Genomic DNA, 24,013 nt, shown 5'->3' with positions numbered 1-24,013 from the left:
GAAAGAACTCATTTATAAAATAGAGTTTAGCTTATGCCGCCAGTGAAATAATTAATGAGCAGGCCAGCATTTTTTGATAGAAAGATCAGAAGGAAAAGAAATGCAAGTTTAACCCCTGAAAGACTGTAAGACTTCAACAGTTCTGATTTTAGTCTCCTGATTAACTGTGTGCACACAGAACGGTTGGTTTGGACTTGTACTTGATGTTAATCACAAAATGTTCATATGAAATTCCTTTTTCTATTTAATGATATGATACCTGTTTCTTTCCACTGGATTCCACTGAAGTCAAATGTGCAAAAACATTCATTATTATTGTGATACTAATGAAGTTTCAACTATGTGAAAATTATGCTCCTATTAGGTAGATCCCTACTTGCAGGGCAAGTAGAATGAGGAATTCCTTTCGTCAGCAATTCAAATGAGCAGGTTTCCTTAAGACTATATTTGATATTGTCTTCTTTCCATGCTGTAACTTGTTTTTAATAATTCTATTTTCTCAGTATCAAAAAACAAAGAAGACATTGTGTCCTCAGAACACCCCAAAGAGCCACACATTGCCGTTGTTGTTTATGTCCATGGTTGCCAATGTAATTGTGAAAAGATATAAATTATCACAATAGCCATTTTTTCAAGGTATTTTTAAGAGTGAAATGTTGATCAGGACTCTAGAAAAACTCACCTTTTTCAAATAATGGCATGAGATCTTTTGCAGCCTCTTGATTTGGTAGGCAGATTTTGGTTTATTTCACATCCATATGACACTATCATAGCAATATTGTACTTGCTCTGCAGTACAGTATTGGTGTAGTTCATAGACTTAAATCCTAATGTGGCACTAAAATCTGTGACCATCTGGGGATGCCACTTCTGGGCAAAACTGATTTGATATATCAGTTACCATTTTGTTGGTGTGCTTGTAGTTGAACCATCCAGGTGAGCAAGGCTTCAGGACCAAACAAAGTGAATTTCATGTTATCTGAACCAGATGAAAAGGATGAATTTGAAAAGAGCTGAATTGTCCAGTTTAGGAAAGGGAAGTCAGTAAGGTTTCTATTTCTGCCTTTTGAACTGTTTGGCATTGACTAAAATTAAGACAGTACGTGACTTGTGTTTTCCATGGTCACATATCCTGCATATTTGTCCAATCCTAATTATGCCTGGCACAATTAATCTGCTCACTTCACTTCTGAATGGCTGATCATAGGAAGGTCAAAGAGACCTGTGTTGTTTGGATTGATTTTATTAATATTTGAGATATTAATTCATTTGCTTTCCCCTTTTCTCAATGACAACCCTCCTGAAAGAATCTCAGATTCATTTTTGAGCTCCCTATGGTGCTATACTTTGAAAGCGATGACAGGTCAGATTTTGCTTGTCGTGGCCTGTCATTCATAAAACTTACTCTTGCAGTTGCCCATAGATTTACCATGGGGTTTTGAACTGGAACTTGTTGTTAATTAGGACCTAAACAATGCAGCACCTAATACGGAGATTTGAAACCTGTGTGAACAAGGCAAACCACTGTATACCTCCTTAATTAATCAGATTAGAGAATTGTTAAAGGACTGAACGAAGAATTGTTGATTTGAATACTTAATTCATTGTAATCAGGTGCATAAGGTGAGAAATGGAGAAAGGCAAAAAAACGTTTGGGATCTAAAGCAGAATGAAAATATAGAAGATGTTTTTTTTTAAATCCTTCATTAAATCTGAAGTAATGAAACTCTCAGCAATGCCAACAAGTTCATTATCAGTAATTAAGACGTGGCATGCTGTTAAAAATTTACTTCTGTTGGAATGGACAAGCCCTAACACTCTGTGTATGTTTCACTGGGAACTATCGTGTAAATGTAGTCTGATTTACTCATCAACAGTGAGGAACACAGATTGCTTCGTTGTTATTTTCACCATGCCATGCAGCCTTTTAATTGACATGCTGCAGAGGCAGACCATCTGGATAAAATAACCTCTTGTAATTTGTTTTGCTCAGAGAATGAGTGACATTAGAATTAGATCTTTACATAAAATCAGGTCTGGTTAAAAGTACGATTTATTTGATCAGAAATATGTACTTTGTCTTTGCTTTTGTTTTTTGTTCCAATGAGCTGCAGATGCTGTGAATCTGAAACAAAGAAAAATATTCTGGAGAAAGTCAGCACATCTGGCAGCATCTGTGGAGTGAATGCAGCGTTAGTGTTTTGGATCAAGTGACCCTTCTTCAGATCTCAGCAAGAATTCAGAATTTGAGAAGAGTCACTGGACCTGAAAGATTAACTCTGCTTTCACTCCACAGGTGCTGACTTTCTCCAGTAAATTCTGCTTTTGTTTCAAATTTCCAGCGTTCGCAGTTCTTTGGGTTTTTTTTAAAAAGTCTATTTTAATACTGGTATTAAACTATCTAAGCTTAAATGAAAATTATCATTACAGAACTTATTTGGAGCTCTTTGACTGATCAGTTGATGAGCAGACTGTTAAGTTTAGACCTTGATCAGACAGGCTAACATACCTCCTTGTACCAGGTTCGGTGGCCCCAGTGGAGCTCGGTTGGTAGGGAGGAAATGCTTCTGAAAGCACACCATATAATTGTTGGTTATGATATGTTTGCTCTCATGAAGGGAAACCACTTGAGAAGGGAAAGTCAGTGTCCATAGAACTGCATTCTGGCATGATCCAGAATCTTCAGAAAGAGGGGGAAAAGTAATTCATTTTTTCTGCTTAACCATTTTAGCAGCAGTGTAATGAAAGGAGCTTCCTCTTTGGTAAGGTGATCACGCCATACGTTTAATAGCATGATAACTTGTGTTTTATAGAGTCAAAGTCATAGAATCACACAGCACAGAAACAGATCCTTCGATCCAACTCGTCCATGCAGACCAAACTAAACTTGTGCCACTTGCCTGCATTTGGCCCACATCCCTCTAAACCTTTCCTGTTCATGTATCTGTCCAAATGTCTTTTAAATGTTGCAACTGCACCTGCATATACCATTTCCTCTGTCAGATCATTCCACATACGAATCACCCTCAATGTGAAAACGTTGCCCCTCAAGTCCCTTTTATACCTTTCTCCTCTCCCCTTCAAAATAAACCTCCTGGTTTTGAACCCCCCTACCCTACTGACAAGACTTTGCTATTCACCTTATCTATGCCCGTCATGATTTTATAAACCTCAATAAGGTCACCCCTTAATCTCCTACACTCCAGTAAAACAAGTCCCAGCATACCCAGACTGTCCTTGTAACTCAAATCTCCCACTCCCAGTAACCACCTTGTTCTGAGGAAGGGTCACCGGACCTGAAATGTTAAATCCGATTTTTCTTTGTAGCTACTGCCAGATCTGCTGAGCTTTTCCAGCAACTTCTGTTTTTGTTACTGATTTACAGCATCTGCGGTTCTTTCTGTTTGTAACATCCTTGTAAATCTTTTCTGCACCCTGTCCAATTTAATAATATCCTTCTTAAAGCAGAGTGGCCGTTATCTTTTGATAAATCATGAAGATGCTGACACAGTAGTTTTAAATTTGATAAAATTTTATTGTCACGACAAAGTAGGTAACTTGAGATTCTTTATTTTGACCATAAATAAAGCTAACTTGTTCCTTCACAATAATTTCAAATAATTATTGCTGTTTTCTTTTTGGCTCAAAAGGAATTGTAAAGTTCATTTCAGTCACTAAAACAATATTTTTAGGGGTTGAACTTAATAATTTTGACATACTAACAATGTACTGAGGTTAGGGAGAGATGTGATCCATTTACGTACTTCTGAAATTCTATTGTAAAATACAAAACAAACTAAATCCTGCAGGATTTGAGAAGATCACATTGTAACTGTTAAGCCTCAACTGGCTATCCTATATAGTCTTCTCTAATCTTTTATGATTTACACTTTGGGATACAGAAGGATTTTTATACTCTTGATCTTCCATCCTTATTTAGACTCAAGATTGCCCACTGAACTAAGATTTCAGAAGAAATTCACTGTGCAATGTAAAAGACTTTATTTGGGAAATTCTGTCTTTTTATGTCATCGCATGGTAACGATTGAACATTGCTTACCCGCAACATCCTTCTGAAAATGTTAGTCTGGCTTTCATAGTCAGTGGTGAATTCTTTTAGCTAGAAGCCTTTTTAATATGGAAATGCTGTTGCACGTTATCAGATACTCAGCCCTTGACAGGATGTAGATCCAGTTCCAGTAGGAACGAAATCTCAATGACTGGGGATCTCCCTACCTTGCAGCCTCCATCTGCTATTTCAGCCATTGATATCACACAAGTATGTTCTGCCTGGATCGATAATGAAGACTTTATTTGGATTGTGCTTTTTCTGATTCCTCCTCTCGACCTTACCGTCATGGGTGATTCTTCCAGGAGTTGAGAACTCCTGACGAAATTGCTCTCAGGATCAATGGAGTGCTCTATCCACTCCACTGCAGCAGAGTAGCATTCCACAGAATGGGTTTAAAGGGATACTAATAAAGAAAAAGAGCACATTTTTCACAGTGATTAATAATTGATTGTATTCTGGGAGGATTTTAAAAGGGCATCATGTGGTGAAAGGTGGAAAAACTGACTCGAAAATCCAGAAGATCCATGTTTTACTTCTCATGTACAAACATTTCAGGGGAACATTAAATTTAGGAATGAGAGAAGGCCATTGACCTTTTGAGCCTGCACCTCTGTTCAGTTATTCATGGCTGATCTGGTTGTAGTCTTGTCTCCATCTGTACTCTCAAGACCCTGACTCCCTTATCTATCAACCATCTAACTTCTGCTTGAGTAAATGTAAAGACCCAATCTCCATAAACTTTTGGGGAAGAAAATTCCACATTCTAATCACTCTGAGGGGAAAAAATACCTCAACAGTTCAAGAAAAGGAGGCCTCCCCTTTAAGTCAATGTCCCCCTTGTTTTAGCCTCCCTGACAAGAGGAAGCATACTTCAGGTATCCAGCTTATCCCGTCCCTTAAGCTCTTGTGTTTCAATAAGATCTTCTGATTCATTCTTTGAAATTACAACAGATGTGTTCAACCTTCCTTCATAAGATAACCCTTTAATCCAGGAATGAGTCAAGTTACACTTCTCTGAACTGCTCCTAATGGAACCATATCTTTTTTCAAATAAGATGACCAAAACTGTACAACATACTCCAGACATAGTTTTGTCAAAACTGTAAAGGTGCAGTAAAGCTTCCATAATTTTATACTACAATGTCCTTGCAATAAGTGACAATATCCAATGTACTTACTAAGCACTTACTGCACTTACATACCAACTTTCTGTGATTCATGTACCAGGAACTGAGTTCTGTAATCTCTGTATTTAAATAGTGTACTGGTCATCTGTTCTTGCTCCCAAAGTGAACAATTTCATATTTACCCATATTGGAGGAATATATTGACTGCCCACAATGCGTTTGCTATTGTGGCTGTTCTTCATCTTTGAGCCGAAAGTCTATGAGCCTGATGGCTGTCATTCCATAAGAAGCATTACACTTTTTAAAATTAACTCATTAGATGTACTCATCACTGGATGGGCAAATGTTTTTTTTTGTTCATCCCTGGTTGCTCTTGAGAAGGTGGTGGTGAGCTGCCTTCTTGAACTGCTGAAATTCATTTGCTGTAGACTGAGCCACAACAATGTTAGGGAGAGAATTCCAGGAGACCTGGCAACACCTGAAAACGTGGCGACATATTGCCAAATCTGAGAAAGTTTATCTCAATCCTGTCTTCACAAAAAGCCCAGAATGTGAGTTATTTCTAGCCATGGCTGTGGGAAGATAGTCAAAGGAAGCAGTCTCACCCAAAGTCAGTCTTTCTTCCTGAACCTGCCATCAGCTAAGATCTGCATTTGAAATGAAAAGTTTCTGGTCAGTGCAGTGAATCTGCCAGGTGAACTGTTGGGAAGGTTGTTTAAGACCGCTTTCTTAAATATGTTTGGATGTAATTTTTTCCCCCAATTTGAATTTATTAAATAAATGAATAGGATGTCACTAGGTGTGCCAACACAGAAAACAACCAAGAATGGCATGAGATAGCCACATCATATATAGAACTTATGGCAGAACTTGTCAGTCTCGAATTGGGCTTTTCAGCCATGAGCAAAAGTTCATCATATGAAACTGTCTCATTCACAACAGATTTACTTCATATTTGTCATCTGGCATCATTGGAAGGATCCGGAAAGAATATTCAGTTACAAAGCTTTCCATCCATTCTGTAGATTATGTTCACACTGCCGTAAAGCTTCAATTGATGTGATGAATAACGATGGTGAAGATGGAGGAAAGGGTGAGGGCAGTGACACATCCCTGCTTGACCTCCAAGGATTCTGTCATATTACCATCAGTGGCGACCATCACCAGTATCTTGTTGTGGAGGAGATGGTGGGTGTTGATCAGTTTCACTGGAACAGCTGGCCTTTGATGCAGTCTTCTGTAGCACTTCCTGATTGACTGTGTCAAAAGCCTTGTTGATGAGGGTCATGTAGAATGGTTGGTGTTCTTCTTGGCATTTTTCTTGGAGCAAAGAAAATCATGGCCGTAGTTCCATAGGTTTGTCAAAAGCCACACTGGTTTTCAGGAAGGATTTCTTCAGAGACTGGTGAAGATGCCTAATGAGGATTTGGACAATGATCCTCCCGGAGATGGAGAGTAGGGAAATACTTGGTAGTTCTCACAGTCTGCTTGTCTCCTTGTTTGATGAATGCAATGGCAGCATCCCTGAGATATGCAGGAATTTTTTCTTGGTCCCATATTTTCAGGAACTTCTGTAAACTTTGCATGCCTGTCATCTGGCATAAATGGAAGGATCCCAACATGATAGACAGTGGTGGAAGTGAGGCTTGTCTAATCCAATGTTGTACTGCAGAAGTTCCTGAGAGTGCAAGGGAAATTCAGCAAAGCTCTGCTCTGTTGCAGAGACAGTAAAGTGTCAGAACAGAATTGAGCCACAAGGGGTGGAAGTGGGAGGAGATCATGTGACCCATCAAACCAGTCCAGATCATGGTTGAATGTTTGTCAGCTCTAGCCACCATATTTATTTGCCTTATATGCCAACATGTATTGATTTCAGTCTTAGTAATACTTAGCGGACTGAGTATCTGTGGATTTCTGAGGTAGAGAATTTCAAGGATTGACAAGCCTTTGTGAATGATGGAATTTCTTCTTATATTAGTCCTAAGTAACCAATCCCTTACCCTGAGAATATTCTCCCTCATTCTGTACTCTACATCCAAGGGAAGAAGCCTTCCAGTGTTTTACCTGCCAAGCCTTCTAAAAATTCTTTTAAACTCTGTATAACATAGACCTCTTCTATTAAAATTAGCCCTCATAGAGGAATCTCCCTTGTCAAACAATAACATCTATCCAACTTAGTCTTGAATATCTTCAGTGACCCATCCCCTATTCCCAATTCCTCCGCCTCCGCCGCATCTGCTCCCACGATAAGACATTCCACTCCCGCACATCCCAGATGTCCAGGTTCTTCAAGGACCGCAACTTTCCCCCCACAGTGATCGAGAACGCCCTTGATCGCGTCTCCCATATTTCCCGCAACAAATCCCTCACACTCCGCCCCCACCAAAACTACCCAAAGAGGATCCCCCTCGTTCTCACACACCACCCCACCAACCTCCGGATACAACGCATCATCCTCCGACACTTCCGCCATCTACAATCCGACCCCACCACCCAAGACATTTTTCCATCCCCACCCCTGTCTGCTCTCCGGAGAGACCACTCTCTCCGCGACTCCCTTGTGCACTCCACACTGCCCTCCAACCCCACCACACTGGGCACCGTCCCCTGCAACCGCAGGAAATGCTACACTTGCCCCCACACCTCCTCCCTCACCCCTATCCCTGGCCCCAAGATGACATTCCACATTAAGCAGAGGTTCACCTGCACATCTACCAATGTGGAATACTGCATCCACTGTACCCGGTGTGGCTGCCTCTACATTGGGGAAACCAAGCGGAGGCTTGGGGACCGCTTTGCAGAACACCTCCGCTCAGTTCGCAACAAACAACTGCACCTCCCAGTTGCGAACCATTTCCACTCCCCCTCCCATTCTTTAGATGACATGTCCATCATGGGCCTCCTGCAGTGCCACAATGATGCCACCCGAAGGTTGCAGGAACAGCAACTCATATTCCACCTAGGAACTCTGCAGCCTAATGGTATCAATGTGGACTTCACCAGTTTCAAAATCTCCCCTTCCCCCACCGCATCCCTAAACCAGCCCAGTTCGTCCCCTCTCCCCACTGCACCACCCAACCAGCCCAGCTCTTCCCCTCCACCCACTGCATCCCAAAACCAGTCCAACCTGTCTCTGCCTCCCTAACCGGTTCTTCCTCTCACCCATCCCTTCCTCCCACCCCAAGCCGCACCCCCATCTACCTACTAACCTCATCCCACCTCTTTGACCTGTCCGTCTTCCCTGGACTTACCTATCCCCTCCCTACCTCCCCACCTATACTCTCTCCACCTATCTTCTTTTCTCCATCTTTGGTCCGCCTCCCCCTCTCTCCCTATTTATTCCAGAACCCTCACCCCATCCCCCTCTCTGATGAAGGGTCTAGGCCCAAAACGTCAGCTTTTGTGCTCCTGAGATGCTGCTTGGCCTGCTGTGTTCATCCAGCCTCACATTTTATTATCTTGCAGCCTCCACTACTCTGTTTTTACTGCTGCCAATGAATCTATTATGACAGATTGTCCTCTGTTCTTCTTAGCTGACAATATTTAAGAGACAGATTGAATACTGAGAGAACTTCTTGCAGATTGCATAACTAACTTGGGTAGTTTTTTTATCCCCGACATAAAAGTTATAATTATTTATTTGATCGTGCATAACTTGTGTATTGCTGGGGAAAAAAAAGATACATTTTGTCAAATCTTTTTGTGTTGCACACATCAGGACAATTTGCAAGAATACTAATTCAGCTAGTAAATCAACACATATTACATGAGGGAAGAGTGTTCTTAAGTTGACGTGTGGACTGTGATTGGTAGAGGCTGGCTAATTATGGGGCGATGTCCTGACCAATCTGTCCATATGCCTGATTCAAAATTTAAGCAAAGCCTGTCAATCAGCATTGATGGGTGCACTTTCAAGGCAAAATTTTAAAAGTCACCAGTGATTACTTCTGCTTTACAAAACTAATTACAATCAATTTGTAATGAACAATGACATGGTTATTTTGCTTGTGGCCAGCGTTTATATTTGACATAGTTAGACATTGCATCTAAAAACTTGTTAGAAGGAAGGTAGCATTTTGCCAGACATAGTAAGAATTGGTTGAGTTGCCCCATAATGATATTTTCTGGATCCTTTTCTGTTTACTGTTTGCATCATCTTGTAGTGATTTGTACATAGAACCAGAAGTGTATCCAAGTATGTAGACAATGCTAAAATTGGACAGATAGTAAGAAATATCAGATCACCAATGGATCTTGTAAGTTGTAATTCAAATTCAAACCTATGAGGTGGACTATGTTGATTTTCAAAGAGCAAAAGCTGTGGGAGAGCTAGAAATTGCAGTAGTGGTGGTTTCAGAACCTAGTTATATTTGGACTCTTGCCCTTGACATTTCACTCTATTTGTGCTGAAAATCATTGGAAAATTGATCTGATAATGGTACAGCAATGTCCATGTCACAGCTGGGACCTCGTGGGCATGCTGTGTCCTCTCCAAGGATGCCATTACACATCCCCACTTCTTCATAAAGATTTGCAGACTGACTTCACTGCCTCAGTTCCTCTGTGGCAATTAAAGTGTAGGCAATCACACTTTATTTTTTTAATGGTCCATTATTCTTTCAGGTTGCCGCTGGGATCTGTTCAACATTAACAGTCAGAATGTGTATCTGGTAGATAATGGACACCCAATTTTATAGACCACTCAAATTAATTCACTTTGACACCACCCTCGCACACATGTGACAACTAAGGAGCTCCTGACATTTATGAAAAGCAAGGGTTCTCTTCTAAGAATCTCCTTTACTGTCATTGCCTATGCTCGTTGTTGCAAGCGGCAACAGAGGAGAGTTTCTGCAGAACGCCTTCAATGACTGATCCAATTCATTGGCAGCACTTCAGTCTCTTAGGATCTTGGCAGAATCTTATCTGAGTCCTCAACTGTTTGCAGATGTCCGAACGTCCTGAATAGTTTATTCCCTGACTTATTGTGATATTCATATATAACAAATCATGAGATAAATGCCCAGCATATTTCACAGCAAGCATTGCTTTTTTTTTGTTTATAAATTATAGAGGTGGAAGTTTGACTCAAAGTGTTGGCAGTTATGATAGAAAGGGCGAAATGAAAGTTGTGTGTGGGTGTCGTAGGATGGTAAAAGTGAACGTAGCTGTTTTGTCAGTGCTGTTTTAAAAGGCTGAAGTATGTGTTGGTGATTAGCCAAGAATGGGGAAAAGGTAGTGACGTCCTACCCTTGACAGCCATTGTGAAGTGTTCTCACATCTTGCTAGACTGTTGAGTGTTGAATGATAGCAAGCTGAGAACCAGTGCAGCTGACACAATTGATTTATCTGGCTTACTGGAGAAAAGGCCTAGAACTAGGAGGTGTCTGACTTTGTAGCCATTGAAGATGGACTTGGATATTCTTCATTTAAAAAATAGCTGATTGCGCTGTTTCTCCTCGTGACCTATTATTGTAACCAAAGGGCACTGCTGGTACTTAAGTGGCCATAAAGATGTCATTCCAGACTGATGTGGGGAGCAAAAAACTGTTTCAAGTATTTTCATGGAAAGTCATTGTAAAACCATTTGTCAGCTGTTCACCTTGCCACTGGACAGTGGTTTTGTTGCTGCTAACTGTGCAAGGTACTTTTGAAGATATATTTTGCTATATACATGTTTCCAGGATGTGGAGGTACCACCACTTTAAGCTGTTTGTACATTTCAAATCCCGACAGAGCTGCATCAAGAAATTTTAATTATTTCAAGAAAGCTTGTATATCACTCCCAGTGTTAATGAATGACATAACTGATGTTGAAGAAAGTCTGGGCAAAAATTTAAGATGTTTAAAAAGTTGCACATTAGGAACACAGTAGGCGCATAGAATTACTGTTTGCTTAGGGGATTAAAACCTTATGAATGGACCAAGCAGTGTGCTGTAAATTTTATGTAATTCTGTTTATATAAATTAGAATATAATTCTAAGCTACTTTCAGTGTATTTTGATGATTTTTCATACCAGTTGCCTAATGTTGATTTTCATCGACCCATCCATCTGCCAGTAGAACCTGATGGAGTTGAAGCCAATGGAAAATAAAAGAAAATGAGGTGAAAAATGGGTGGGATATTGGATTCTAGTTTTCTCAGCTGTAGAATAAGGTCCAACTGACCAGTTTTGCATTGGTATGAAATACAGTAGTTTTCAGTTCTGCATTAACACTAATTTAGGTAACTGTGAAAGTTGGCCAGCTCACAGCTAAGCAACTGAGAGGAGGACTTCATCAACAATGGCTCAATGGTCAGGAGCATAAACATTCCCAATTGAGTTAACAAACAATACTAAAAACTCTGAAATCCAACTTGTAATGGAAAAAGAATCTGATAATGTTGTTCTCTTTAATCAATGACCCACTAACAGAATTGGTTTCTGACAAATTGACTGTTCTAAAGCTGTGCATTTTCAGTGAGCCTTTAATTACAGAAAAAGATGAGTATTCCTACTTTTCATTGCAAAAGGAATTTTTAAGACGCTTGAGGTTATAACACTTGTCTAATTTTATGCATGATGTTAAAACTGGAGTAGATAATTTCTGATTACATTGTGCATTCTGGTGTTGAGTTGCATATTTGGTTTGTGGGTGCTTCGGAAAAGCCTTTACATTTGTGCGATATTTTAGCATGTGAGGAGGTATGGTTTTACACTGAAATAAGAACAGAAAATATCTGAAATACTCTGTAGGTCTGGCAGCATCACTGAGGAGAGAGAAACAAAGGACACATTTTCAAGAAGAGACAAGATGCAAGGTTGTCAACCTTGAAAAAGCAATTTTCTTTCTCCATAAATGCAATCATATCTGACTATTTCCAGCACTTTGTTTTTATTTCAAATTTTGTACTTGTATATGTTTCTTTTGTTGTACTTTGTGGGATGGATGAGATGGAAACTTTTAGAAAGCATAGCCCCTACTTTTTGTACTCCTGGTATTGATTGTGCTGTGGTGAAACACTGCAGCACTGATTTACTTCTGCTTTCTGCCAAGGAAGTGCTCAGTGTGTAAAATGAGGAGAAGCCCAATGATTTTACCCTATTTGTATTATACTGGACACTCTCTTGCCTTTGCAAATACTGGCTGGAATTATTTAAACTTGTTCCCAACAGAACTCGAGCAGACTGAAACTGAAAGATTGAGATTTTTTGTTGCTGGTGCTAGTGGCATCAATTAGTTCTGAATTAACATATAATTTCTTTCAAGGAGGTTTACTTTTCACCATGTATTAATAACTTAGGGCACATCAAGGTGTTTGAGGACATATCTGCCAGATATGGGATGAAAAAAATCAGGGATAGAAGGTTGGGGAATTGGCTATGGAGATATTGAGGAATTATGTAGAGATGGTTGTGATGTTGGGATTCTGCAACTGCATGGGCCCCCAAGCTTGTTGGGAATACCTGAATGGATACAGTGAAAGAATGTCTATGCAATAGTAACAACTGATACTTGATTGTTTTGACAACTATTTTTCTGTGACCTGTGGTAAAATTGCCTTTACAAGATTTGACACTTGCCTCATAAAATAAAGAGGCCTCAAAGCAAACCAGGCTACTGATTTACATGTTTCCACGTTATGTTTGGACCTTAGAACATTTTTTAAATTCACTACGGGGTGAGTATTGCTGAAAACCTGCCTACAAGCAAGAGGAAGTCCCATTGAATTAAATTAGGGGACAGGAGACATTTAAAATATTTGGCTGTCTTTCAGACCTTGTTTGGATTAAAAATTACCCACTTGCATGGGAGGCCTTCTGCAAGGAGGTTCCTGAAGAGGGGCCTCGTGTTCTAAAATTGTAAGGGAACCCACATGTCCTGTAGGTAAGACAATCTTAGTAGAAATCTTGCCGCTTTTTATGGTGGACAATGCTGGTTGTTTGTGATTGAAATATTTTGTCAGCGCTTTTGACCGCTCTTGTGAAGGGGCAGTCATATCAGGTAACTGTGTAGCTCTTTGCCATGTGGGTGAGAGGTGTGCCAGATAGATGTAGTGGGTATTGTACTAGGTAGTTGATGTGGATAGATGGCCAGGTGTGTAAGGTCAATAAGGCAGCAAGTTGATGGGATGCCAGATGGAATGTTTGGCGCTTCAAGTGAGTATGATGTCAGTTCATTGAGTGTTGCTGATTCCAGTGGCATGATAGGGGTTTGTCAAGTCATTTGTGTAGGACGCCAGGCTACCGTGTAAATGAATGAATGCTTAGGAAAGATCAGATACTATCAGATCCAACAAGTGAGAGGAGGATGTCTGTTTTAGGTCAGATGGTCAGGTTGATGGGAAGGTTGGGGTCATACTGGCACTCGGGTGCTGAGAACGACGGTGGGATTGAATGTCAGGTCGGGCAGGTTTGGTGGGGAAAGGGAGTTTCTGTTTAGGGCTGATTATCAGGGCTCCAGAGGGTGTAGTTCGGGAATGTCAGTGGTGAGTAGAGATTCAACTTAATAGTTATCTGGGAAAAGTTAGAGGATTAAAAATCTGCTCGTAACTATTAAACTTCAGTGAGTTGGAACCCTCCAAAGTTACCAACTTTAATGGACTTTATGAACATTTCCAGATGCAGGGGAATCGTCCAAATTCAGTTTCTTACTAAGTCAACTATGGCAGGGATTCCACATTGCCACATCAAATAAGTCATTGTCCCATCAGTCTTAAATGCTCCACAGACACACTAAATATCTGGGCCTTTTGAACGTGCATGTATTTTCAAATGCTATTTCTTATTGTTACTCTAGGTGGCACATCATCCCACCAAAGGTTGAATTACCTGCAATTTATTACCACATTTTTCAGTAGTTGCAAACTGCAGAGAAGCTACTGCAACAATCCTGAAAAACTGAAGCACTGTCCACGTATCCTGTCAGCCATCTTTCCTTCTCGATTTGAGAAGCTGCATTTTTTATTTTTATTTCTATAGGCCCCTACATTATAAAGCTGCTACTTTGGATCAAACTATGTCTTGCTGGTTGCATATGAAGTATTTTGATTTGAACTGCAGCTTTAGAATTTGTGTTCGGAATATTAGCCAAAAGTATGTCCAAACAGGCAAGCTTCAAGGAACATCATAAAAGGAAAGAGGGATATTGAAAGGCAAAGAGGTTTAGGAAAGTAAGTTAAAGCAAGATTACCAGATCAAGAATGTGATGGAAAACTCCTCAATTGTTTAGATGAACTCTTGTATCTCTCAAGAAGTTCAGCACCTAAGGCAAAACAGCCTCCTTGATTAACACATGATCGACTACCTTACACATTCGTCATCACTGGTGCACAGAAGCATTGCAGCAGCTTCCCGAGGGCAGTTAGGTATAGATAACGAATGGTCTTGCCATCAACATCCGCATCCTAACAATTAATGAGAATGAGAATGGTGGAATGACTAAAATAAGGGAACACACAAAATGTCAGAATTTGAGGAGCTCAGAGGACTTAAAAGCTTATAGGTCTGGAAGATCTTAAGAAAATAGCAGGAAATGGGCCATGGAGGGATTTGAAAATTGTGATGATGTTAACAGAGAATTGTTCTGGGAGCCAGAAGAACACTCGGTTGATATATGATTGAGACTTGGGGACATAAGACCAGAAGTACCCTTGATACTGTTCTGCCTCCATTCACTGAGACTGTGGCTGATCTGTGACCAAACTCTGCCTTCATATTTCTCTAAATACCTTTGGATAACAAAAATCTATCAATCTCAATTATAGATTTATCAACTAATCTAGCATCACTTACCCCTTTTGGAAATCTTTTTATGTAGAAATATTTCTTAATTTTAATCTCTTTGAAAGATGAAGGAGCAAAGTTTGTTGGGGAGTCCTAGACATAAAAGTAAGAGTATGAAGAGAAATCATTTCATATGATTTTCTGGCTAAGTTTCGATAGATTAAAAATAGAACCAGGCGATGCCAGTTCCACCATGCTGGTCAACAAAGGATATAGAAGAGGATATACTGGTCAACTATATCAAACTAGGCAAGATGGTCGATGTTAGTTCAATTGTATGTAACAACTATGTAAGAAGTGGTGAATAATAGATAACACGGTGTGGAGCTGGAGGGACACAGGCCAGGTAGTATCAGTGGAGCAGGAAAGCTGAAGAAGGGTCCTGACCCAAGACATCAGCTTTCCTGCTCCTCTGATGCGGCCTGGCCTGCTGTGTTTCTCCAGCTCCACACTATGTTATCTCTGTCAGCAGCATCAGCAGTTCTTAGTATCTCTGAAGAAGTGGCGAATGACTCTCTCTTCAAACTCTTCAGTTGACCGAAACAAAGAACTAGCTCCTTGCTGATGTACTTGGGAATTGCTTATTTGAATGAAAGAAAGAATAATTTTATTTCCTGCTAACCCCAACAGAGACATTCTTGTGCTTAGCGTCTTTCTTCCGATTCTCACAGAACATGCCATTTTCTCTATTTGACATGTACATCATTACTAAAGTCTTTTTAAAAATAAACTCCTGATTTGATGGTTGTAATATCATATTTTTGCAAGTGTTGTTTTTTGATTTAATATCAAAATGAAATTATAATTCGTAGCTTTAAGTTTGGAGATTTTTTTGAAAGTCCTCTGGGCCAACAAACAAAATCCAAATCTGCTCAAATGGTTGCAGTTATGTCTTTGAGTCAGAAGATTGTATGTTCAGACATCCTTCAGAAATTCAGCACACAAATCAAAAAGACACTTCAATGCAATAATGATGGAAGGTTTCCAATTATTATTTTTGATGCAAAATTGACATTCCATTTGCCTAATAAGATATATGTGCAAAATTGTACGCCACAGTTTGAATAGCTATAGAATTCTTCTCACACAGCAGTTACCATTTCTCTCTCAACAATCAACCCTAACAGAAAGTTGGTAAGTGGTCATTTATCTAACTTAATTTTTGTGGTATTTTCCTGGCATGATTTGCTCATCTAACCATGCAAAACAAATTATTCTGTAAATGTGGTGACACATTAAGCACAAATGTTATTTGTTTTTGTAATATTCAATATTCCCTCCTGCTAGCCTCACCTGGGTGTTTTTCTTTTTGTAGATTGGTATGGTGGCCTGGAAGATGCACTTAAAGTCGCCAGAATGTCCGGATGGCCGTGACATCATTGTCATAAGCAATGACATCACTCACAAGATTGGATCATTTGGGCCCCAGGAGGATCTCTTGTTCCTGAGAGCCTCTGAACTTGCCAGATCCAAAGGCATACCACGTATTTACATAGCAGCAAACAGTGGAGCAAGGATCGGATTGGCAGAAGAAATTCGACACATGTTCCATGTGGCCTGGGAAGACCCTGCTGATCCATATAAGGTGAACATTGGCTCAGAATGGATAATTATGGGTATTTGTTATCTCACTTTAATCATGGTCTCTAAATAAATTAATTTCCTACAAGCTCGAATAAATTGCATCCTTGTAAAGTAAGTCCACAGTACTGACAGTGATTTATTTGTAGTTCTGTGCATTGCTCTGCTCTGTGTTTACTGCTGCTGTTTTTTTTAATGTCTCTGAATATCTGACTCTTTTTTTTAAAAAAAAAGCTCTGTTGGGACTCAGTGAAGTTGCTTTAAAGTTTCAGTAAGATTGAAACTCAAAATTAAAAACCAAAAGAGCTGTAGATGCTAGAAATCAGAAACAAAAACAAAAATTGCTGGAAAGGCTCAGCAGTTCTGGCAGCATCTGTGGAGAGGAATCAGAGTTAATGTTTCAGGTTCAGTGACCCTTCCTCAGAGCTGAAAATCAAAATTGTTCGCCATCATCTATGCTGAACTGTTTAACTTGCCATTACATTAATGCCGGCCTTCCATTCAAATGGTCGATTAAGTAGAACCTGTGGAACCAGCCAAACATTTCTACGTCACTCAAAACCCAAGTGCTATATTCTTAACCCTGAAAAATCCAAGACTAAAACAGTATTGAGTAACTTCCAGTGATTTATTTGCTGCATTTAAAAAATTCTCTGGAATGGCAGTTAAATTGCATAAGGTTTTAATTTTGGCTCTAGTTCTTGTTACCAGTGTTACCCGGGTTTAAATTTGCCCTGGACTGGGAGCCTCCTTTCTGCCCACTGTAAAGGCCTCATGTGAAATCAGCTTGAACAATCTTAGTACATTGTGAATAGAAGTCTAGGGAAAATGGTTGTCTATGATATGACATTATGGAAGCTGTACATCTATCTGGCATGAGAACCAGAAATATCTCTATCATTAAAGAAAGTAATGGGCCAAACACTGGTGCTGTATTGAATCCACACTATAACAGAACTGGGAGCAGATAATGATGCATGAGGAGGCAATTGACTTGTGGTATCATCACTGAGCTGATAGCCTAGAGATCCAGGTGATGTTCTGGGGACTCGGGTTCAAATTTGAATTCATTTAAAAAACATAATCTGTAGTTAAGAGTCTAAATGATGACTGTTAATTGATTATCAGGAGAAAACGTCTGGTTCACTATTCCCCTTTAGGGAAGAAACTGCCATTTCTGCCCGGTCTGGCCTCTCTGTAACTGCAGACACACTAATGGTAGCCTTGCCAGTGATGTTTGTGCTATGAATGAACTTTTTAAAAAAAACCCAAGATGAATTCCACATTCGAACTCCAGTTTCCTGTTTTGAACATAAAAATATGTTAAAGGTTTTAAAAAAATAAGTAACTGTATCCGAGCATTCTATAAATAAATCTTGTCCACTCTTATAAGGCAATTCCAAGTTTCAGCCAAATGACCCCATCCCCTTTAACAGATCCCAGAATAATCAGTCCATAGCCATTGTACGAGACGGTGAGATGTAGGAACAGAGATGGGCCTTGGGCCAGTTGCATCTGCTCCACCAATTAGTGAGATCATGGCTGACTTTATTAGCTGAATTCAACATTCCTGCCATTTCCCTATAACACGTGATTCCCTTACTGCTTAAAAATCTGTATATCTTAGCCTTGGATATACTTAATGGTCCAGTCTCAGCATCCCCTGTAGGAAAGAATTCCACAAAGTCATTACCCTCTGATGAATAAATTCCTCTTCATTTGTGGCTTAAATTGGCACGCCTTATTCTGAGTTTATTTTGTCTGATTTTAAACTCTACCACAAGGGGAAAACAATCTTTAAGGATCTATCCTGTCAAACCCCTAAGAATCTTCCATGTTTCAACATGGTCTCCTCTCATTCTTGTAACACCCATGAGTGGAGATCGAATCTACAAAACCTCTCCTCATAAAAAGAATTCTCCATACCTAGGATCAACTGAATGGACCATCTCTGGTTTGCCTCCAAAGACAATTTTATCTTTCTTTAAATAAAAGAAATAAAACTGTTCAAAGTTTAAATGTTGTCTAATGAGTGCCTTGTATATGTTTACCATTTTTATGCTCTATTCCCTGAGAAATACAGCCAACAGTCAACATGCCTTCTCAATTGCCTGCTGCCTGTATGATAGCTTTTTGTGATTTATGCAGAATGCTGTTGAAACAAAAGACCTCACTGAATGGCAGAGCAGACTGAATAGGCCAAATAGCCTACTTCTGCACCTACATCTTCTAGTCTGTCTGTTTTCTGAAAGAGCAATTTTGCGACATGAGGCTGTCGCGTCATCATTAATTATATGTTGGAAATGTTTTGGCTGGATTAGATTATTTTGTTGACATGTTCATTTGCACTCATGGTCCTGTGCATTTGCAGGGTTACAAGTATCTCTACCTCACACCTCAGGATTATAAAAAAGTCAGTGCACTGAATTCAGTGCACTGTGAACATGTTGAAGATGAAGGAGAGTCCAGGTATGTAGTGTACACCTTTATATAGTCTTCAGTGACAAACAATTTGTGGGTTTGTGATTTTTTTTTTCCGGTTAAGTTATTGAAATCTATTCAGTACAGTTTCGAAGTTGCCTCCCCAAATGTAGGCTTTGTCTGGCGAGAGAATCTTAAGTTGTGTAACTCTAGGTTGAAGTACTGTTGATTGTATATCTGTCTTTGTTACGGCTGCAAGTAATTCATGCTTCTAAATTATGACACTGTCATGCATAGAAGTGTTAGCTGTGTTGTGCTACTTCCCACAGCATATTCATGCTATTGGGCTAAACATGACTAGTGCATGGTCATAGTATAGCAATAAAACATTTTGTTTAACCCTGAGGGCTGCTTGACCAAAGTCGAAATACTGATTGCATGTGGTTGGGAGGAACCTTTGTCATTCTTTTGAAATAATAGCAACTTATAGAGGTGAATTTAGTTATAAGGACCATTAAATGCCAGACGTTTTTATACATTCCCGGGAAGAGGGCAACACTGGCTCAGCCAGCATGTATTGCTCATCCCTAATTGTCCATAGGGCAGTTAAGAGTCAACTACATTTCTGTGGGTCTGGAGTCACATGTAGGCAAGACCCAGGTAAGGGCAGCAGTTTCCTCCCCTCAAGGACATATGTAAACCAGATGGATTTTTCTGACAATTGACAGTCGATCCATGGTTATCATTAGAGTCTTAATTCCAGATTTTTATTGAATTCAGATTCTACTATCTGCCATAGGAGGATTCCAACCTAAGGCCCCAGAACATTATTTGGATCTCTGGATTAGGAATTCAATAGGTCATCACCTCCCCCAACAGTAGAATAACAGATGTTTTCACCTGTACCTCTCCATCTCTGGGAAGCCATTCTTTGCCAAAACATCTGGAATTCTCATGGAATACTCGAGATGTTACTAAAAATAGAAATTTGCAAGATCTGCGATTGCATTTTGTGTCCATACCCCACAAAATCATTTGCTAAAACAAATGTTTTTCAGATTTAAAGTGTTTCTGGGCTGGTTTATTTTTTAGAACAGAGGAGACTGAGTGGGGATTTAATAAGAGACCTTTAAACTGTGAGGAGATTTGAGAAGATAGCTGTAACATGCTTTTATTTTTGAGATATCCAAAACTAGAGATGATAAATGTAAGACATCCGCCAGTGAATTTATTAAGGAATTGAGCAGAAACTTAGTTTAACCAAAGACTTGTTAGAACATGGATATGGAAGCTAGCATATGGAGAAATTGAGATGAATGGCGTACATGGTTTCAAGGAAAACTTCAAAATTCCAAGAGGAACGGTAATTTCTCAGTGGCAAATCCACAAGTATATGTGGATTTTTTTCTTAGTTTTTCTTATTTTTTCTTAGTGATTATATGTATAATGTGTGCAGTAATGACTTCTTATCTGTTTTCTCAGTTCACATGTTGGAGCTTACACACTGTTTTACTGTTTGTCTTACCTCCTAGGAGGATTCTCCGTAGTCTCTGCTGTGTAGTATGTGGGGCCAGAAATCTGTACTGGGGAAGATTACTCCTTCTGGCAGTGATAAAATTTGCTGCCAAGTGTGTGCAATGAAACCACTAATAGAAACTTCATTGGCAGATATTTTAATGGGAGGGAAATATTGTACCAATTTTACTTTTAAACATCAAAGCATGTGTTATTGATGGGATAAAGGCTGTAGAAAGATTTTTAGTCAGGAATTTTGTCCTTTCTGCCTTAAGAATATGTAATAGGAATCTGTTTAGCTATGGCAATTTCCGTGAATAAACAGTCTGCAATATTCACTATCTTACAGAAGACATGATCACATGAGTGTTTTACTGGAAAATGCTGATGACAATGGGATTGTTACTGAATCTTTGGCAGAGGAGGGATGAAGATTGGGGTTAGCCGAAAATAAAACCCATTATGATAGACATTGATAACAAAGTGTGAAGCTGGATGAACACAGCAGGCCAAGCAGCATCTCAGTGCTCCTGAGATGCTGCTTGGCCTGCTGTGTTCATCCAGCTTCACACTTTGTTATCTTGGATTCACCAGCTTCTGCAGTTCCCATTATCACTTATCAATGATAGACTGTTTCACTATTTCCGTTAAATTAATGGGTCTTTTTAAAAAAATTTAGATATGACTTGCTTCAGTTTGGATTGATTTCTTATTGACTTTTCATTTCTCACAGGTACAAAATAACAGATATCATCGGTAAAGAAGAGGGCCTGGGAGTTGAAAATCTCCGAGGATCGGGAATGATAGCAGGAGAATCATCCTTAGCATATGAAGAAATTATCACCATGAATTTGGTATGTTATGAGGATTATTTTTAAGAAGTCTTTCTTGCTTTGTATCAGCTTTGGCTCATCTAAATCAGAAGATTGATCGTTCATGCCCCACTCTGATTTGAGCAGGAAAAGGCAGTCTTGCACGAATGGAACTGCTGACTTTTGGTTGAAACATTAAACTGGCTACACTAGAATTTATTGTCTATGCCTAGTTGTCCTTGAGAAGGTGGTAGTGAACCACTGTGGTTCCTTCAGTGCATGGAGACCTACGATGCTTTTGGGGAGAGAGCCCCAGGAACACCGAAGGAACAGCTGAATGGGCACCACAGTCAGCATGGACCAGTTTAGGCCGAAGGGCCTGTTTCCATGCTGTATTACTCTAGGACTCGAAATGATACTGTCTGAAATCAAACTGGGTGTCAGAGGACAGGGCATTGCTAAACAAGCATTGCTTGATAGTACTGTTGATGACAGCTTGATCATTTTACTGACGGTTGAGAGTAGACTGATGAAGTGGTAATTGGCTGGGTTGCATTGTCCTGCTGTTTGTTTACCAGACTTATTTAGGCAATTTGGAAAAACATACTTGATCGCATCGTTGCCAAGTTGCCAGCTGCAGATGCATATGTCCAGTATCAGTGAAAGGGACCACCACACAGTCCTTTGTGGAGAAAAAATCCCACCTTCAGATTGAGGATAACCTCCTTGATGTTGTATGGCACTATCATTGTGCTACGTGAGACAGACTTCAAACAGATCTAGCAGCTCAAGACTGAGCGTTCATGAGGCACTGTGGCCATCAACAGCAGAATTGTACTCCAGCACAATCTGGAACTTCATGGCCCAACACATTCATCACTCAACCATTACCATCAAGCTAGGGGATCAACCCTGATTGAATGGAGAATGTAGGAGGGCATGCCAGGAGCAGCATCAGGCATACCTGAAAATGAGATGAAAATCTGGTAAAGTACCAAACAGGACTACTTGCATGCCAAACAGTATAAACAACAAATGATAGACAGAGCTAAATCATCTCACAACCAACAGATCAGATCTAAGCTCTGCAGTCCTGCCACATCCAGACATGAATGGTGGTGGACAATTAAACAAGGAGGAGGCTTGAGAAATCTACCCCTCCTCAATAGATATATCGGTGCAAAAGATGAGGCTCGAGCTTTTGCAGCAAGGTTGGATACAATGGATACTGCAAAGGCTGAGAGTCCTGGCAACATTCCAATAGTACTGAAGACGTGCTCCAGAACTTGCTGCTCCCCGAGCTAAGCTGTTCTCGTACAGTTATAATGATAGCATCTACCCGACAATGTGGAAAATTGCCCAAGTATGTTCTTTACATAAAAGCAGGACGAATTCAGACCAGCCAGTTACTGCCCCGTCAGTCTACTCCTTGATCATCAATAAAGTGACGGAAGGTGTCATTAACAATACTATAAAGTACACTTCACGAACACCTTCCGCCCCAACCTCAAGTTCACCTAGGCCATCTCCAACACATCCCTCACCTTCCTGGACCTCTCAGTCAGAAACTGATGTCCATTTCAAGCCCACTGACTCCCACAGTTACCTAGAATACACCTCCTCCCACCCACCCTCCTGCAAAAATTCCATCCCCTATTCCCAATGCCTCCACCTCCGCAGCATCCGCTCCCACGATGAGGCATTCCACTCCCGCACATCCCAGATGTCCACGTTCTTCAAGGACCGCAACTTTCCCCCCCGCAGTGGTCAAGAACGCCCTTGACCGCGTCTCCCGCATTTCCCACAACACATCCCTCGCACCCCGCCCCCGCCACAACCGCCCAAAGAGGATCCCCCTCGTTCTCACATACCAACCCACCAACCTTCGGATACAACGCATCATCCTCCGACATTTCCGCCATCTACAATCCAACCCCACCACCAAAGCTATTTTTCCATCTCCACCCTTGTCTGCCTTCCGGAGAGACCACTCTCTCCGCGACTCCCTTGTCCTTTCCACACTCCCCTCCAACCCCACCACACCCAGCACCTCCCCCTGCAACCGCAGGAAGTGCTACACTTGCCCCCACACCTCCTCCCTTACCCCATCCTAGTGCCCAAGATGACCTTCCATATCAAGCAGATGTTCACCTGCAGATTTGCCAATGTGGTATATTGTATCCATTGCACCCAGTGTGGCTTCCTGTACATTGGGGAAACCAAGCGGAGGTTTGGGGACCGCTTTGCAGAACACCTCCGCTTGGTTCGTAACAAACAACTGCACCTCCCAGTCGCAAACCATTTTAACTCCCCCTCCCATTCCTCAGACGACATGTCCATCATGGGCCTCCTACAGTGCCACAATGATGCCACCCAAAGGATGCAAGAACAGCAACTCATATTCCGCTTGGGAACCCTGCAGCCCAATGGTAGCAATGTGGACTTCACCAGCTTCAAAATCTCCCCTTGCCCCACTGCATCCCAAAACCAGCCCAGTTCTTCCCCTCCCCCAACTGCATCACTAAACCAGCCCAGCTCGTCCCCTCCCCCCACTGCATCCCAAAACCAGCCCAGCGTGTCTCCGCCTCCCTAACCTGTTCTTCTCCTCACCCATCCTTTCCTCCCACCTCAAGCCGCACCTCCATTTCCTACCTACCAACCTCATCCTGCCTCCTTGACCTGTCCGTCTTCTCTGGACTGACCTATCCCCTCCATAC

At 40.7% G+C, this 24,013-nt stretch overlaps 1 protein-coding gene across 3 annotated transcripts in view; it reads left to right on the top strand.

Annotated features, from left to right (window-relative positions):
* Nucleotides 1-24,013, top strand: part of acaca (acetyl-CoA carboxylase alpha) — a 291,257-nt gene that overhangs the window by 168,387 nt on the left and 98,857 nt on the right. For all 3 annotated transcript variants that reach the window (XM_048557580.2, XM_048557581.2, XM_059655196.1), the window contains 3 exons: nucleotides 16,283-16,552; nucleotides 18,920-19,017; nucleotides 21,218-21,338. In XM_048557580.2, coding sequence (XP_048413537.1) covers nucleotides 16,283-16,552; nucleotides 18,920-19,017; nucleotides 21,218-21,338 — 489 coding nt within the window. The remainder of the gene's footprint in view (nucleotides 1-16,282; nucleotides 16,553-18,919; nucleotides 19,018-21,217; nucleotides 21,339-24,013) is intronic.

This window comes from Stegostoma tigrinum, chromosome 27, assembly GCF_030684315.1.
Source record: "Stegostoma tigrinum isolate sSteTig4 chromosome 27, sSteTig4.hap1, whole genome shotgun sequence".
Taxonomy (NCBI): Eukaryota; Metazoa; Chordata; class Chondrichthyes; order Orectolobiformes; family Stegostomatidae; genus Stegostoma; species Stegostoma tigrinum.
Note: the sequence above shows the minus strand (reverse complement) of the source record. Positions and strands in the feature narration are given on the sequence as shown.